This window comes from Pituophis catenifer, unplaced genomic scaffold (assembly GCF_029215685.1).
Source record: "Pituophis catenifer annectens isolate HBS135680 unplaced genomic scaffold, rPitCat1.0.hap2 SCAF_6, whole genome shotgun sequence".
Lineage (NCBI taxonomy): Eukaryota > Metazoa > Chordata > Lepidosauria > Squamata > Colubridae > Pituophis > Pituophis catenifer.
This window is the reverse complement of record NW_027256886.1, coordinates 74,978,846-74,998,516: the sequence shown is the minus strand read 5'-3', so window position 1 is coordinate 74,998,516 and position 19,671 is coordinate 74,978,846. Positions and strand designations below refer to the sequence as shown.

General features: G+C 37.9%; 1 protein-coding gene across 1 annotated transcript in view; it reads right to left on the bottom strand.

Annotated features, from left to right (window-relative positions):
- SGPL1 (sphingosine-1-phosphate lyase 1) overlaps positions 1-19,671 on the bottom strand; it is a 50,032-nt gene that overhangs the window by 18,840 nt on the left and 11,521 nt on the right. The window contains exons 2-5 of the mRNA XM_070945242.1: positions 13,911-14,076; positions 10,226-10,293; positions 3,076-3,223; positions 276-355 (exon numbers count right to left, since the gene is read on the bottom strand). Coding sequence (XP_070801343.1) covers positions 276-355; positions 3,076-3,223; positions 10,226-10,293; positions 13,911-14,076 — 462 coding nt within the window. The remainder of the gene's footprint in view (positions 1-275; positions 356-3,075; positions 3,224-10,225; positions 10,294-13,910; positions 14,077-19,671) is intronic.

Below are 19,671 nucleotides of genomic sequence, written 5' to 3'. Positions count from 1 at the left end.
ATTTTCTTTTACTTTTCTGGTGTTTCGTTTCAATTATTTTGTATCTCCTGGCTTGGAGTTTTATGACTGTAATTTTATCAGCAATTTTAGACATATCGTGGAAGTGTTGCTATTTTTCTACATTAGGTATCAAATAAGCCATCAAGAATTATTGGATTGCAATGGAATATCATTGCAATCAACCAATCAATCTCATCTGGAATGCACTGATACAGCTTTTAATTATACACATACATCACAAAAGGCAATTCTCCAAGCGTTTTATGCTGTATTACCTTAACAAGCAGATTAACGAGTTTCTCATCTCCACTGTACACTGTCCCAGATACTTTGCGGTCTTCCCAATGTACGTTACCTAAAAATACAGAGGGGAAAAATGTTGACTCATTACATGAAAGCTCTTTTAAAATCAAAGCCATACTTTGTTTCTGGTTCACATTATCTTAGTTTGTAACTGCCAGTCAGTTTGGCATGTTGATGCTTCCTATATCTAGAACGACCTCCCCCCAGAAATACGGAGGATCCCAGATCTGCACACGTTTCGTCGTGCTCTCAAAACATTTTTATTTCAGCAGGCTGGTCTGGCCTAACTCTCCCTTTTAAATTTTTAAATCGTTTAATTTGTTTTATAAATTGGGTGTTTTAAATTTGTTTTTCGGCCAAAATATTTAATAATTTTAATGGACTTTTAATGTTTGTATTATCTGTATTTTATCCTGGCTGTTCATCGCCCTGAGTCCTCCGGGAATAGGGCAGTATAGAAATTTGATAGATAGATAGATAGATAGATAGATAGATAGATAGATAGATAGATAGATAGATAGATAGATAGATAGATAAATGAATTTGCAAGAGAAGCAGCTTAATCCAAGATAAACCAATTTAACATATACGCATTTCTGAAAGCGTTGCCAATTACCGGTTGAAACATTAGGCTGGTCTTCCGTGTTCTAATTCCTTTTTTTTAATAAATATTTTATTGATTTTTAACAATTAAAATACAAAAAGAAGAAAGTTTGTACATAACTGTGACCATTTACATGACATATTACTATATTTCACTTTTATCCTATACATTCTAACTAAATTCAATCCTACTTTATCTCATATTTTTTTCTATTCTCAATCCATTTATACCACTTCTCCAGTGGTGAAACGTAAAATTTGTTTCTACTAGTTCTGTGGGCGTGGCTTGGTGGGGGTGGGTGGGTAATATGACTGAGTGGGCGTGGCCAACTTTTTTTTTAACTTTTAAAACCATTTTTTCTACAACCTCTTGAAGAGGTTGCAAAAAAAATGCTTTTTAAAGCCTCTGATGATCCCAGCTGACTTGCCTGATCAGCAGAAGCTTTTTTTTTAAGCCTCTGACGATCCCAGCTGAACCACGTGATCATCAGAGGCTTTTTTTTTTTACTTTTAAAAGCATTTTTTCGGCCAAAGAGGTTGTAGAAAAAATGCTTTTAAAATTTTTTTTTAAAGCCTCTGATGATTGCAGCTCAGCTGGGCATAGGGGGGAGGGGCAGGGATTTTTACTACTGGTTAACCGAACCACCCGCCTCCATCGCTACCAGATCGGGCGATCCAGTCTGAACCGGGAGCATTTCACCCCTGCACTTCTCCTATATTATATAATATTCAAAACCATCAATCCTTTCAGCTCAAATGTCATCTTATCCATTTCAGCACAGTCCAAGACTTTTTTGATTATTAAGTCTTCCGAGGGTATATTTGTGTTTTTCCAACACTGTGCAAAGGCTAGTCTTGCTGCAGTTATTATATGTAAAATAATGTACATTGTTTTTTTGTCGTATTTCTTTTTTGTTATCCCCAGAAGAAACAGTTCCGGAGTGTATTCTATTTGGACGCTAGTTAATTCCTGTAACCAGTTTTGTATTTTTTTCCAATATTTTTTCGATTCTGGGCATAACCACCATGCATGAAAGAAGGTACCGTTTTTGTCCACATTTCCAACAATTTGGGGTTAAATTTGGATATATCTTTGCTAATCTTGAAAGTGCCAAATACCAGCGATAAAACATTTTGTATTGATTTTCTTTATATTTTGCTGATTTTGTTATTTTATAATTTCTCTTCCAAATTGTTTCCCAATCCTCTAATTCGATGTTATGTCCTATATTTTTTGCCCATGTCCTCGGCTCTTTCAAATTCTAATAAATAATTATAAAATGTAGTTATCAATTTTTCATCCGGGCCAATCAATAATTTGTCTAATTGTTGTGGGACCAATCCGTGTTCTAATTCTAATTAATTAGATTAGTTAGTTAGTTAACTAAGACTTCTAATTACAGGTACTGCTTGACTTACAACAGTTCATTTAGTGACCGTACTGAAAAAGTGACTTATGACTGTTTTTCACAGTTACGACGTTGGCAGCATCCCCATGGCCACGTGATCAAAATTCAGATGCTTGGCAACTGGTTCATACTTGTGACCGCTGCAGTGTATGATCCTCTTTTGCAACCTTCTGACAAGCGAAGTCAATGGGAAAGCTGGATTCACTTAACAACGGTGGCAAAAAATGTTGTAAAATGGGAGCAAAGCTCACTTAACAAATGTCTCATTTAACAACAGAAATTTTGGGCTCAATTGTGGTTGTTGAGGACTACTTCTATAGTTAAGCACAGAATGCCCAGCCATGTTTAGAAGTGGAAGCTGGAATTCATAACTTTGGGAGCAAATTTCTGCAGGACACACCTAACAGCTACATTTTCAGCATGCAACTAACAGGGTTCATTTTTACAATTGGCATTGGGGGAAGGCAAGGAAAGGTAATCCATTTTTACATTCTGGAGCACTTAAAACAATGAGAGATCACTTTCAGAAGGTATCAGACACAACTAAAGATTTATCCAACCAAGGAGATTTATTATAAGTTGGGAGAATCAGAGATGGTAGTCGATGGCACAATGGAAGCAGATCAGATCTTAAATTTTTTTGACCTCTTTAAAGGCTTCTGTATCGGTTATTAGATAACACCATATCTTTGCTCATATTCAGATCTATAGTCATAGGATTGGCTAAGGAACAGATTTGAGTAGATCCTCAAAGTCATACCCAAAGTGCTGTACTCTTTTATCTTCTTCAACAATTCTGGATGGCTGAGACCTGTTGCTGGCAGCCTCCTGAGGTAATTTTTCTTGTCTTGCAAAAAGGGCAGTTTGTCAGACATCTCATCCAAAGTCTTGTTTATCTGTTGCTGGATCTATAAATGGCAAAGAGCAGATGTAAAACTATTAATAAAGTGGATTTTTTAAAAATCAAAGGCATCCTTTAGCTGCAGATCTTTTGTTAAAAACAACAATCCTAAGGCTTGTTTGCTCTGTTAGCAGATCTATGGCCTACAAGTCACATAATTCCAAGCTATAATAGTTACTGGCCGTTAGCTTGGAAAAGACTATCTCAATGCACGTATCACTACAGATCTTGGGATATTATTAGCCTTTAGGATTTTTTGTTAACTCTTTATTTATCAAATTCACTTACGGGGATACAACCAATTCAATGATCATTTGAACTTACAACAGCACTGAAAAAGTGATTTATGACCACTTTTCACACTTATGACTGTTGCAGCATCCTCATGGTCATGTGATCAAACTTCAGGCACTTGGCAACTGGCATGTATCCCAGTCTGCTCCCAACAAGCAAAGTCAATTGGGGAAGCTGGAATCACTTAACAACCGTACGATTAACTTAACAACTGAATGCGGCCGTGCGGGTTGTTATGGGAGCGACGTGGCGCTCCCATGTGACCCCCCCTCCTGCGCGAGCTGCACTGGCTCCCGGTGGTCTTCCGGATGCGCTTCAAGGTTTTGGTTACCACCTTTAGAGCACTCCATGACGTAGGACCGGGGTATTTACAAGACCGCCTTCTGCCACCAATAGCCTCTCACCGACCAGTACACTCCCATAGAGAGGGGCTTTTCAGGGTACCGTCGGCCAAACAGTGTCGGCTGGTGGCCCCCAGGGGGAGAGCCTTCTCCGTGGGGGCACCTACCATCTGGAACGAGCTCCCCCCGGAGATACAGAGGATCCCGGACCTGCGCACGTTTTGTCGTGCTCTCAAAACTTTTTTATTTCAGCAGGCTGGCCTGGCCTAACTCTCCTCTTTTAAATTTTTAATTCGTTTGATCTTATAAATTGGGTGTTTTAATCTGTGTTTCGGCCAAAATATTTAATAATTTTAAGGGACTTTTAATATTTGTATTATCTGTGTTTTATCTTGGCTGTTCACCACCCTGAGTCCTTCGGGAGTAGGGCGGTATAGAAATTTGATTAATAAATAAATAATAATAATAAATAAACAACTGCAGTGATTTGCTTCTCAACTGTGGCAAAAAGGACCATAAAGTGGGGCAAAACTCACTTAACTGCAACAGAAATTTTGTGCTCAGTTGTGGTCATAAGTCAAGGACTACCTGGATAAGGATGCAGTAGTTCATATACGCAGCTTGAGCGAGACGATTGCTCAAATTGATTATAAATAACGACACAGCACAGGTGCCAAATGGATTCCCTGGAACATCTCTAAAAATGATTATGTTCCAGTAATGAAAGATTAAGGGAACAGTCAAAACTGAACATATTAAAATGTGGGATTTCCGAATACAAATTGTCTTGGATCACAATACACCAGATTTCACTGTGATTAAAAAGAAGAAAAGTGTGGGCAATTGATGTGGCCATCAATAACAGAATAGAAGACAACGATTTAAAGAAAGTCACAAAGTATCAAGATGTGAAAACAGGAATTGAAAGACTGAAAGAAATTGAAAGCATAAACTGATAGTGATGGTGCCAGTAAGCACACTGGGTGCCACACCCCCAAAAAAGTTTGGACACACCTTAGAAAATCTGTGCATGGACAAAATTTCCATGATGCAATTGCAAAGGGATGCATTGCTTGGATCTGCACATATACTACGTTATTATATTACAACATCCTAGGTTTTAGGGAAGAAGTCAATGCCTATGAAGTTCAACATTAGCTAAAGAACTGTGATTTCACATTGTAGTGAAGCAGTTATAATAATAAATGTATATGCCACCTGAGCAATTCTGGGCATGACAAATGTTAATGCCCTTTACACCTGTATAGTTTGCAATCAGAGGTTTTCTGCAGAATTTTAATCTCAAGGAAGATTCTACATACATAGTTAAAGAGGCCCAAATCCCTATGACTTTGTGGTCCTTAAGAATAAGGACCATAATTGCACTCATGTGTTCAATTGTTGCATTTTGATTAATTACAATTGTATATACATTTTTTTTAAAATTACAATGTTACAAACAGGTTTTTGAGTAATGTATTGAACTTTTTCTCTGGTAGCATTAGCTTTTTCCTATTGTTTCTTGATAAAGCAGAAGCATACATACTGAATCTACTACCAATAGATTCTCATCCAAGAAACTTCTTCAGTTCTAAGATGAGTTAGCATGACTATGAGTATAAATAAGTTAACGTAATTATTTTTGTTACCCTCTTCCTCCCAAAATAAGACATCCCCTGATAATAAGCCCAATCGGGCTTTTGAGCGCATGGCAATAAAGCCAAGCGCTTATTTCAGGGTTCAAAAAAAAAATATAAGACAGGGTCTTATTTTTGAGGAAACACGGTATTATAATTATGATTTTTACTATTACTATTATCAGAACATTGTGTTTTTTTGTCTGTTAAACTAAATGGACCCAGACAATACACTGTTTTCAAAGTATCTGTGTATAATTAAAATATAATATAATATAATATAATATAATTTATTTATTTATTTAATGTAATTTATATGCCGCCCTTCTCCCGAAGGACTCAGGGCCTTAGATATATTTAAATAGATAGATAGATAGATAGATAGATAGATAGATAGATAGATAGATAGATAGATAGATAAAAAGAAACTTCTTCAATTCTGACTGAAGTTTCTTGGATGAGAAGCAAAACATCTTCAAAGAAAAAAACAAAGAAAATTCAATTGCCTTTTGAGAAAGCACCTTGGGGACAAACCATGACCTAGATCAGGGGTCTCCAACCTTGGCAACTTTAGTAAGCCTGGCGGACTTCAACTCCCAGAATTCCCCAGCCGCTTTGCCAAGGTTGGAGACCCCTGACCTAGATGACTGAAAATCTCCATAGACATGAATCTACTAGAGCAACCTGAAATGTAAATCAAAAGATCTTTCAAGCCAAACACATATCCATATATTTTCTTGGCTGCAGTTCAATAGAGAAAATCTGTCCAACAGATATAATCATCTCTAGTCCATTTTTTAAAGAAAAATATTGTTTCCATTATTATTCCTTTTAAAAGCAGACCTAAATTATTTCTTAGCATGGAAGATGGAACGGGTTTTAACAACCTTCAGATCCTCAGCAATTCCAGCATATACTCCACCCGGTCTTCAGCATGTTTTCCTTCAAGAGTTTTCCAAGGCTTAGAATTCTTGACCTTGGAAAGTGCCCAAAAGAACAGAGTCCTGTTTCAGCTGAGGAATGAAGAGTGAGGAATCCGACATCTTCTTGAATGCTGTCTGAACAATCCAAGAATTTTATGGTCTAAACCCATAAAATAAAACCATCCTTTTCCTTTACGGAAACACTGACAGGTTCCATTGAAGCTTTCATTCCTTCTACAAGTCACGATTTCGCCAAATCGTCTTAAGGAAGCAAAAGCATTTCTGTTTAAAACTAAATAACTACATTAAACATGGAAGCTTTAATGTAGTATATTTTGTTTGCAATGTTGATATAAATGCGCTTGCTTTCCTTGATGTTGAAAAAGTTTAGGCATTGTAGCAACAAAACTACATGGGTAATTTTGGCTACTATGTACAGATTCAGCAAAGTTTCTTGCACAAAATTAATCATGGATTTCACAGCTGATTAATTTTGAAAGAAAATTATATTCTGCAGAATTCCTACCTTCCGAGAATTCTTGTGTTGTTCTTCTTTTTTGTGTTGTTGTTCCCTTTTTCTCTGTGCGCTGAATTAATAAAAGTTAAAAAATGCTGATCAATCATTACCTCACATAAAAACATGAAATGTAAAATGGAATGAAATTTCTATTTATTGCAGTCTTTGACCATCATGGAGTGTGCTTTCTCTTAAATTCACTGTTCAGAAATTATTCCTGGAAAATCATCTGATCTTTTTATATATATATATAATGCTTCAATGTCGTTGCCATTGCGTTTCAAAGAGCTGGTCCAAATGCAAGTATTAGCAGAAGCAAAGTTAGATATTTCTGGTTGTCACTAATTATTCAGATGCATTTCAGATGGGATTTCAGGACAGATCGCCACACAGAAAAGAACTATGGTTGCCTTGATAGATGATCTGTTAAAGGGACGCAACAGGGATGTCCCGTGTGTTTCTGGATTCCATGGTAGCTCTTGATATCATCCATCAGGATTATCCTCTTAGATCAGTTTCCTGCGACGCTCATGTGAGTGGGGCTCCGAGCTCCCACAACACTCGTGCGAGTGGGGCCCCGAGCCCCCATGACACTCGCACGAGTGGTGCTGTATGCACGAACACCAGCAAGCCACTCACGCGGCCCGGTTACAAATAGGCCCCAGACCTGTAGTGGTCTGTGACCCACAGGTTGGGGAGAGTTAAGATCACTTAGGAGAGTTGTCACTGTTACCATGTCAGGTTTTTTGGATATTATGCTGTACACCACAGAATATTATGCTGACACCACAGAATATTACGCTGTATTCCAAATTTTTCAATACCTGTATGAAGCCACTAGGAGCAATCTTATGAACTGATGAATTCACAAGATTGTGAATTGATGAATTCACACTGTGTGAAACAGTGTGACCATGGTAGAGAGCCTGCTAAGAAAATTACAGGCATGTGGCTGCCTTTCTCCCTTCCTATTTGAGCCCCTTCCCCAATGTCAGAATTGGTTAACTTAACCATGAAGCAGCTGGAGATATGTGTATTTTTGTAGCATAACAGCAGCAACAACAGAAACCAGGCAAATAAAAGCACTTTTCTTCACAGAGATGGAAAGATTCAGAAAAAAAAGAAAGAGGCACAGCAAAGTCAAACCGAACATTGGGAAGGTGTCAGCATTTTGCCTTAATAAAGGAGACAACAATGGAAGAAATTCCAGAGAGAGAGAATTTAAAGACAGAGCAGGGTCTTAAGGGTACAACACCGCTGCATATTTGCAATAGCAATAATAGTATAGTAGCAATGATAATAGATAGTAGATAATAGGCACCAGGGTAGAAAGTGGGAGACTGGAAGTTCTAGTCCTGCCTTAGCCATGAAAGCCAGCGGGAGTGATTTTGGGCCAATCACTCACTCTCAGCCCAACTCACCTCACAGGGTTGTTATGGGGAAAATAGGAGGAGGAAGAAGTGTTGAATATGTTCACCACCTTCAGTTATTTTTAAAAATAATAAAGGTGGGATACAAATAGAAGTAAATAAATAGCATTCTTATAGTAGAAATAGTGTAATACAGCAATGACGTACAAGCAATAGTTGAGTATAGTAGAATAATAGTTGAATATAGTATGTAAAACATTGTATATCAATAAGAAGAACCACAGAATATAGAATACAACAGACATTGAAAGAACTCACACATATATGTTTGTATACTTCATTTTTGCAACTTGGATATTTTTCCAGAATAAAACAACTTCCCAATTTATAAACAATTCGTAGGGTGGTATAAAAATCCAACTGTCCACGGTCCAAGTGCTTTTGAGGGATCTCTTGTGCTTGAGTCAATCAAATTGGATATAGTTTAAAAAGAACCAGTTCCAACCTTACATGCTTTTTTCCATCTTCTTCCAGTGGGTCAGCCTTCATAGTTAGCTTCTGCTTGGCCCGATTGTGGTCAGGATGAGGTATAATAGTTCCAAGCTGAATTCAGGCAAGTCAGAGGACTTTGATTGATGATAACACTATCCAATTGGAAGAGAGAGTTACCAGCTCTATATAGGATTGCCCTCCCTCTGAAAGAGCAGATTCACCTCTTGGGGGTGTTTTCTCAATTCACATTTTCTCTGAAAGTTCAGGTGGTTCCTAAGGATGAGCGACATCTTCTTTTAGCTGAATTACATTCCCCTTTCCTGGATAGGACTGCTTTGCCCTCCATGATTCATACTACAATTGCTTTCTGTGAGGATGTCACTGAGGGAAACCAGAACATTGCAATGGGTCCAGAATGTTGTGATCAGTTTTCTGATGGGTGTTCCTTGTGATACTTGTTCTGGCTCAGCTGCACTGGTTTCACAATTTTTGAAGGCCAAATTTACATTGATTTAATGCAGGGGTCCCGAAACTTGGCAACTTTGTGGACTTCAATTCTTAGCATAGCTGGCTGGAGAATTCTGGGAGTTGAAGTCCACAAGTCTTAAAGCTGCCAAGTTTGAAGACCTCTGATTTAATGCATAAATTCCTTTATGGCTTGTGTCTTGTGTACCTAATGGAATGGTTTCCACATTATATCACGAAGGAGGGACTCCATGAATCCTTTATGGTGTTATTACTGGTGCCACTGGACCTAGATTAAAAACACCTGGAAACACTATCACTGTGGAATTCCCTACCCTGTGTAGTGTAGACATCACCTTCCCAGGGTGATTTTAAGACATAATGTACATTATTGAGCAAGCATTCCTTCTTCAAAATTTGCATTGTTTAAGATTTATGCAGAATAGATATTTTGGAGTTTTCCATATGTTTTTCACTGCAATTTAAGTAATGTTCTCTTGTTTTATCTGATATGATTAATTGACATTAGTTATGTTAAGTGTTTTTCAATAGTCAATGGAAGGTGACATCCCATGACCATGTGGTATAAATTCGACATTCAATCGATAAGCAAGTCTATGTTCCTTCTTTTGCCATCTTCTGTATTAAATGTTCAGGGATCTTCAAGGATCCCTCTGAAACATTTGCCAATGAAGCAAATCCTATGAAAATAAAGACACTCGCTAAGTACTCCATTGTTTAGTGAGGCTAGTAAGGAGAAAGAAAAGAATCTATGGTGAATTGAATTTTGCTTGGTTTTAAACTGGCTACGAATTTGTGCTTAAAGTGGAATGCTATCACATTTGAGCTAAGAATTCATATGACATTATGTTTTCAAAATTGTTCTTTTGCTTTTTCAGCATTGATAAATCCACTCATGTCCAAGCCATTCTCAAAATACCTTAAATTTATTAAACAGCTTAAAACTTACAATATGACCAATGATGGGCAGCTTGCGTATAAATCTGAAGAACCATTTTTTAAATCGTGATGTTAAACCTAAGGGGAAGAAAGAAAAAAAACAAGAAGATTTTTTTAAAATCTGAGACACACAATACACACACATTTACAAAATGTGTAAAACTTTCACAGAAAAGGTAGAAAGGCAGATTTGTAGGTATCTACAAATCAGGCTTACATTTTAAATCTTTTGTGGATACTATTAAAATTAGACTGACAAGAGCAGACAAGAATATTCCACTATCATGTAAATGTCTATGGAGATTCTCAATCATCCAGGTTATGGTTATCTTAAAGGTGCTTTTTCTTTTCTTTTCTTTTTTTTTAAAGTTTTTTGTTTTGAATACGTTAAAACAAGACACAAACACACAACTTTTATATATGTATCACTTTTTCCTACAGCTATTTTGAAGTGATCTTTCTTGCTATTTACATCTATTTACACATATTTTAACTTTGTCTTATTCAACAATTATTTTCCATCTTTATTTCATCTACATTGTACCTTGATCTTCAACATTTTTTCCCCTCTCTCCTTTATTCCTTTCTCATTTTTCCTATTCTCCAACCATTCATACCATCTACATCCCACACTTTGTAATATTCTGTATCCTCTTTCTCCTTGAGTTCTTTTGTTAATTTGTCCATCTCTGTGCATTCTAAAATTAAATTAAATTAAGTCCAAGAAGCTTCTTGGATGAGAAGTGAACCGTCTTCAAAGAAAAACAAGGAAGTCCAGCTGCCTCTTTAAAAAGCACCTTTAGGACCATCCTGTAAACCAGAGGTCTTCAAACTTGGCAGCTTTAAGACTTGTGGACTTCAACTCCCAGAATTCTCTAGCCAGCATAGCTGGCTTGAAGTCCACAGGTCTTAAAGCTGCCAAGTTTGAAGACCACTGCTGTAAACTGAAGTACAGGTAGTCCTCTACTTATAACCATTTATTTGGCAACCATTCAAAGTTATTGAAAAAACTGACTCATGACCAATCCTCACACTTATGACTGTTGCAGCCTCCCCACAGTCATGAATCAAAATTCAAGTGCTTGGAAACTTTTCATCTGTTACAGTACCCCTGGGGTCCTTCTGTTGACCTTTCCAATTGGCTCCCGATAAGCAAAGCCAAATTCACTTAATGACATGATTCATTTAACAACTGCCGTGATCCATTTAACAATGGAAAACAAGGATGTTAAATCATGTGGGACTCATTTAGCAAACCAGTTTGCTTAGCAATGGAAATTCCAGTCCCAATTATGGTCATAGGTTGAGGACTGCCTGTAGTACATCCTGTAAGTCTACAAACCCTTCTATCGTTTTTTAAAATAAAAAAGCATTTAAAAAAAAAAAAGATTCTCCAAGAAAATGATACAAGTTTAGGATTTTCCAAATTTCCTTGGCTTAGCCATGAGATTGAAATAGTTTTAAGATGATCTCAAGGGAGCTGAAGGCAATTAATGGAATCTGCCACTTATGCTGAAGAACTATGTTGCTAAGTGCAAAACTTCTTTTTAATTGTGGCTAATTTTTAATTGGATGTCTTGAATTATCTAGGACCAGAGTGTTTAGTATATTTTAATTGGTTTTTTATTAACGTTTGTATTACATGTATTTTTATCGTTCGCTGTTCACCGCCCTGAGTCCCTCAGGAATAGGGCGGTATATAAATTTAATAAATAAATAAATAAATAAATAAATAAATAAATAAATAAATAAATAAATAAATAAATAAATAAATAAATAAATAAATAAATTTAAAACAATCAGGTTGGAGCCACTTTCTCATCCTTTTTAATATGTAGCTCCATCATAACCTCTTGGAGAAGAGGGAAAGTAATCGAAGACTTCATGTGCTCAAACACGTATGTTTGCATTTACATTACAGTAGTGGCCAAAACTGTGCAAACCTTTTGGGAAAAGTGTATTTTCTAAAACTAGCTAAAAACACCACTTTTTTTTTTTTTTGGAGTAGTACCATAAAATTATATATCAATGGAAAGATAATTTAATCAAGAATGTAATACAATAACTTTAATGAAGGATTTGCTATTAGAATAGCAGTTACAGTATAAAGAAGAAAAGTGAAACACATAGAAAAAACGAGATATACAGAAATTATCACCATAGAAAAAAATGAGATATACAAAAATTATCACTGTGTCAGTTAATTCTTAGTTGGGTAATCTTTAGGATGAATTACAGCCTTACAACGTCTTCTCATGGAGTGAACCAAGTCTTTTAGTTCTGCAGCTGTTATAATGTGAAACCAAGATTGAACGATGGCTTCTATTAACTGGGTTTTATTGCGGGGTCGCTTCTGGCTAACAAGTTTCTTTAGTCTGCTCCATAGATTCTCAATTGGGTCTGGGCTATTCCCAGGCCATTCCAGCAGTGGAATATGATTATCTTGAAACTCCCCCCCAAAAAAGTGATGTTATTAGCCATCAACCCTAAAAAATACACTTTTCCCAAAAGGTTTCCAGAATTTTGGCCACTACTGAATCTATCTTGCAAAACTCAAATTAACAAAAGGAGTTCTTTGAAGACTGCTGTTAATCGAAAAAGAGGCTGGAGGGAATCCAAAGCTCACCCTCACTTGTTCTGTGCTTCACCTTATGGTCAAATACTAACAGTAAGTAAATTGAATTAATTATCATTTTAAAATGTGTGATGGAAATTTAGGTCTCATTTTCTTTCTACAACTTAATTTATCTACTACAATACTTTCTAATTATCTGTTTACAACAAGGGCTAGCAAACCTATTATTTGAAACCGATCTGATCACACTTCATTAAAATATGGCATGTATATGTGTGTAAACATATGTCCAGCTGTTCCTCTCTTGCTATTTCATGTCTTTTAATTCTGGGATTGGATTGCAATCAAGGAATTACTGGGGTACAGAAACCACGCATGAAGATTAAAAACAGTACACTATTAAAGGTAAAGGCTCCCCTCGCACATCATATATGCTAGTTGTTCCTAACTCTAAGGGGCGGTGCTCATCTCCATTTCTAAGCCGAAGAGCCAGAGCTGTCTTGACGATGATTCCATGGTCATGTGGCTGACATAACTAAACACCGAAGGCGCACAGAGCGCTGTTACCTTTTTTTTTTTTTTTAATTTGATTTATATGCCGCCCTTTTCCGGAGACTCAGGGCGGCTTACAATGTGTTAAGCAATAGCCTTCATCCTTTTGTATATTTATACAAAGTCAGCTTATTGCCCCCACAACTGGGTCCTCAATTTACCTACCTTAGAAAGGATGGAAGGCTGAGTCAACCTTGAGCCTGGCGAGATTCGAACCTGCAGTAATTGCAGGCAGCTGGTCTTAATAACAGGGTGCTTTAGACCACTGTACTACCAAGACCTTCCCACCAAAGTGGTCTCTATTTTTCTACTTGCATTTTTACGTGCTTTTGAACTGCTAGGTTGGCAGAAGCTGGGGCAAGTAATGGGAGCTCACTCCATTACACCGCGCTAGGGATTCGAACTGCCGAACTACCGACCTTTCTGATCGACAAGCTCAGCATCTTAGCCACTGAGCCACCGCGTCTATTACACTATTATACTTTTACACCTAATAGTACACTATTACGATACTCCAAAGCACTGCGAATTGTTAAGATTCCTCACATGAAGGAGATGTGACCCTTACTTTCTGCCTGGAAAAGAAACATGTGTAACTTCACAATCAGCAAGGTAGCAGCAGCTGTTGATGCGATGACTTGCCATGGTTCCATCCCGGAGCATTTTTCATTCACCACATTTCTTGTCTGGTTTACGTATTGCAGGAAGATATGATGGTATAGAGTAAGAGTCTCCTGGAGAAGAGAGCAGACAAACCACAAAATAGAATGAAACCAAATGTCAATGAATAAACTTACATGTTCACATTTTTTTTTTGACAACATTTTTAGCTGACTTCCCTAGACAAGTTACAAAAAAAAGACTGCACAAAAAGAAGAAAGCGATCTGGGGAGAGTTTAACAATTTGTCCCAGACAAAAGGCACTTCAAACAAATGAAGCTCACATGGTGGTTATGCTGGGGAATTTCTGAGGAACTTAAAAGACCTTAATTACTTTGCTTCCAACCTATTAATGAAAACTTGTGTGGAGTCGGAATTGCAACAAAAGCCTGCAAAGCTTTGAGAATGTTTGTATCACATCCCTTTGATACAGCTTAGAGAGTGCTGTAAAGCACTATGAAGCAATATATAAGTCTAAGTGCTATTTTATAATATTTGCCTTCATTCGTCTAAGTGCTATTGCTAGACTGGAATTGTAGTCCACAGATCTTAAAGTTGCTGAGGTTGAGAAACACTGCCTTAATAAATAGGAGTACAGAATCAAAAGTAGCTCATTGAAGCATCAGAAAATAGATGTATTTATCAAAGTACCCCCTCTTTGAGGCAAAAGGTACAATAAAACTATTGTGATAGAGATAAGCAAAAGTTGTACCATTCATCTAAAGATAAATTTAAAAGTGACAATATATTTAAAAGTAATGTCTTCTTCAAGTTTAACTTACTTTCTGATAACTTCAAGGATACTATATATATCCATAATAATTTTCTTGAAAATATGAAAGTGGTTTACACATGTCTTTGTGTAGGGGTATTTGAGGGAACCAAACAGTCTTGGATGAGAGTTGAAACGAATAGGGAGATCATATCAGCTCTCTTGGAAAGGACTTCAACTGGGGTGTTGCTATTTAAAAGGTACTTTGGGTACCCATCAACCTAGCGTCTTTAGATATGAAAGATTTGCAGTGATTTCCAATTATGATTGCCAAGTAGAGGCACATTCGCTACAAAGCAATTCCTTGCATCAGTTCTCCTTGAAAAGCTGGTTTGAGGATTTCAAATCTTGAATAATTCATCGTACCTACAAACAAGCTTTGAAAGCATCGGAGGGCATTAAATCATCAACTTTATTATGTTCCTGATTTAAGTGCTACCTGGCACAAGCCTCTGGAAAATACTAAATGCACTACAACTTTCCTCAACTGGGTACTTTCAACATATAGAAATACAAGCCAATTTAGGTGAAAATGATAAATATAGAGCCTCAATACATTTGCAAGGCAGGTAGTTGGAGACAGCTAGAAATACTTTTTTTGTGTGAGAATATAAGCAGGCTATCAAAAAGTGTAGTCTGTCACCAAAATGAGCATTAATCTAAACAGCCTTAATGTTCTTAGCAGAAAGTGGCTGCATCAACCCTTCAATTTTTTTAATATATATTTAAAGCTGTATAAGAATGGACTTTCCCCATGGAAATATGCCTCCAGATTGCATAAATGCTGCACAAATGACTTCAATCTAGATAACATCGATATGCAATGCAAGATATTTTGCATGATGACCTTGAGATCCAACACAACAATTTAGTTTCTGATTTACTATCATTATATCCTGTAAGCAAAATGAAACCAATACTCTACTGCAAGAACTGTGCTAAAATAAAATTATTTTTAACATCATTTTAAGAACATCGTGAGCTGCAATAAAAGCAGATCCATAATTTTCTATTTCAGTATAGCCTTTTATGATTACATAGTATTCCCCAAGCTTTGTCAATGAAGTCTATTTTATCCAGCTCTCAGGAAAGCTTTGCTCCAGAAACACACATTAGTGTTGGTGCATTCTACTCTTCAAACCTGTTCTACAACTTCCAGCTGACTTAAGCTCATTTTAGAGCAGGTCTTACCAAGGTGTGGTATTTTGCTTTAATTGGGATCTGCACAAGAAAATGCATAAATAACTTTTTCCAAATGCATGCTTTTCAAATGTGTTGAACGAGGATTTGCATCATTTCCACACAACATGGCCAGCATTTGAGAACGATAGGAACTATAATACAATGCATCTAGAACAGGGGTGTCAAATTCAAGGCCCATGGGGCGGATCCGGCCCATGGGGTACTTAGATCTGGCCTGCAGGATCACCCTGGAAACCAGTTAAGGACCAGCCACTGAGCTCCGTTTTCACTGGCAGAGTTTCAGGAGGCTGTCCCAGCCGGAGCTCAGGAGCCCATTTTTGCTGGCAGAGCGCTCGGGCCACCACAGGTGCCCCCGACACAAGTGACATCAAGCTGGCCACGCCCCCCCCTGCTCCCCACCCCCACCCCGAGGTCAAACACAACCCTGATGCGGCCTTCAAGTTTGACATCCCTGATCTAGAAGGAATCAAAAGTGAGATGGCTGTCCAGAGTTCTACTCCATGCAGCGTCAAGCTTAATCCCTGTATTATGGATATTCCATGTCAACTATTAAAATTTTAAACGTGTAGACTAGGAGTGTCCAACCTTGGCAATTTTAAGATTCGTAGACTTCAACTCCCAGAATTTGTCACCTAGCAATTATATTAAATGAGACCGTGGACAAATATTTTTGATTAGGGAAAGGGCTATTAATGTCAGTATTTATATTTACATTAACAAATGAGGCTTCATTCAATTTTGTTTTACTGATGTGGTGTTCTTCATCGTATAATAATTCTAATTTAAACTTGTACGCCGTCTGACTCTCAGCAACTCTGAAATCCCATTTAGGAATTTGTTTAGTTGAATTGTTTAAAGTCACCTTGAGGCTTACAGCCCTCTTTATTCATTCTATTTATTTCATTCAATAACACATATTGCTTTTCCCTTAGTCTCATGAGTTCCTAGATTTTTATCGCTTATTTTAAAGCTATGAAAAATATAATTTAAAACTCTTTTACCTTGATGAATCAAGACAATTAGGAAGAAAGAGCAAGAAGTGTGCTAAAGACTTGATCTGTGGCACCTTAAAGGCAGAAACATCAGGCAATCAAAACCCTACACTGACACTACCAATCAGTGGACAAGACTGACTTGATTTGCTTGACTTGATATTTGCTTGTTCTATTTAGGTCCTCAAACTATGGCTCACAGACCGGATACAGCCCACCAAAGCCATTAATCCGGCCCGCGTGGGACCATGAGGCTGCCCCGCCCACCTCACCTCACCTACCCACCAGCCCCCATCTGTCTTCTGGAGGCCAAGGCGGCCAAAAACAGGACATGAGGAGGCCTCGGGAAGCCAAAAACGGACCCGTTTTTGGGCAGCACAGCAGTACTCCCCGGCTCTAGAGAGAGAGAGAGAGAAAGAGAGAGGGAGGGGAAGAGATAGAGAGAGAGAGAAAGACACACACACACACACAAACAGAAGTCCCTCACATACACCCCAAGGCAGCCACATCCCTTCACTAACCTACTTTCCACCCCCAGGAGCATAACAAATCAAAGTGTAATTTGTGTGTATTGTTTAATGGACTGCTAAATTGGCCATGCCCACCCAGTCACATGACCATCTAGCCACGCCCACCCAGTCCGGCCCCCCACAACATCCTGAGGGACCTTGAATTGGCCCCGTTTAAAAAGTTTGAGGACCCCTGATTTAGACAGTGGTCCAAATTACTTAAGGAAAAAGGCACAATGCAGGAAGTCCTTCACTTATGACCACAATTGAGGCCAACGTTTCTGCTGCTAAGCAAGGTAGTCGTTAAGTGAATTTTGCTCCATTTCACCACTTTTCTTACCACTTTTGTTAAGTGAATCACTGCAGTTGTTAAGTTATTAACACATTTGTTAAGTGAATCTGGCTTCCCTATTGACTTTGCTAATCAGAAGGTCTCAAAAGGGCATCACATGACCCCGAGACATTATGACTGCCATAAATATGAGTCAGTTGCCAATCGGCCAAATTTTGATCACGTGACCAATGGGGATGCTGCAATGTTCATAAGGGTGAAAACTGTCATTAGTCACTTTTTTCAGTGCCATTGTTAACTTTAAACAGTCACTAAATTAATGGTTGTATATTGAGGACTACCTGTATCAAAATGACCTGAAAGCAATAATATTTCTTTAGGGCTATCTGGAACTTCTACAACCAACCGTGCCCTCATCCCTTGGCTTGTCTCCAAGCCATTCATTTTCTTGCCTTCCAGATTTGGCTTGAGTATAATATATAGCTGTGGAAGTTGGGACCATAAAAAAGGCTGAGCGCCAAAGAATTGAGGCCTTTGAACTATGGTGCTGGAGTCCCTTGGATTGCAAGGGGATCAAACCGGTCAGTCCTAGAGGAGATCAACCCTGACTTCTCTTTAGAAGGCCAGATTCTGAAGATGAAAATCAATTACTTTGGCCACCTAATGAGAAGGAAGGACTCACTGGAGAAGAGCCTAATGCTGGGAAAGATTGAGGGCAAAAGAAGAAGGGGACGACAGAGAACGAGGTGGCTGGATGGAGTCACTGAAGCAGTAGGTAGGCGTGAGCTTAAATGGACTCCAGAGGATGATAGAGGACAGGAAGGCCCGGAGGAATGTTGTCTATGGGGTCGTGATGGGTCGGACACGACTTCGCAACTAACAACAACAACAACGTTTATATTTCTTCTACATTTCTATGTTTTTCTAGCAACACCTATAGACCAATTTGCTTTGTCTGCAGCAGTAAACAAATTGCATATCTTTGATGTTCCTTAAATTTCAACAGAATTATCTAGAAAGCCAACCTGTAAATCTGTCTGTTTTGTGCACAGACGCCTTTTATCTAAAAAAAAGCTTTTCTTTTTCCTTTTAGAGAGGTTCAAAGTCCCATCTGCTGCTTATTAGGCTGTTTACACAGATCTAATCAGTAAATCATGCTAAGGTCATACCTTCAACCAGATTACCTAAAATAGCAAATCTCTGACTTGCGCTCTGGCTCCATAATTAGCCCCACGTATATTATATTGCCAAATCTTTTTACAGCAATTTTGCACAATATAGAACAGAATCAGAAAGGCAACGATTCCATCTGCCCTGATTTAGCCTTCCAATCTGTCCTCTTGCACATTTGAACAAGCAATCATTCTAATACCATGTTTCCCCGAAAATAAGACCCTGTGTTATATTTTTTTTGAACCCTGAAATAAGCGCTTGGCCTTATTGCCATGTGCTCAAAAGCCCGATTGGGCTTATTATCAGAGGATGTCTTATTTTGGGGGAAACAGGGTATGACCACAGTCACATTAAACTGGATTCTACCTGTTAAATCTTATTTATCCTTCACAGAAAGAACAGTCAATTTTATTCATTGGTACGTCTTGGAGAATCAGTTTGTCCCAGCATGTAAAGAACTGAGCTATGCAATGGCTTTAAGAATGCAGCTTCAAGTCTCTGCTATAGACTTAATAAGCTTGACTCACATACATCACACCAAACTATGTTGCCCATCCCGGTCTAGGCTGAGCCATCAGAAAGTTAACAAGTTGTAACTGGTTTAACCATAATAAAGTGATTCAAACAACTGGGAAGACAGGTACAACAATCAATCAAGCCTACAAGCTTCGGGAGAAATACAAGGATGGTATTTATGATATGATGGTATGATAGCCCAGAGTACAGCA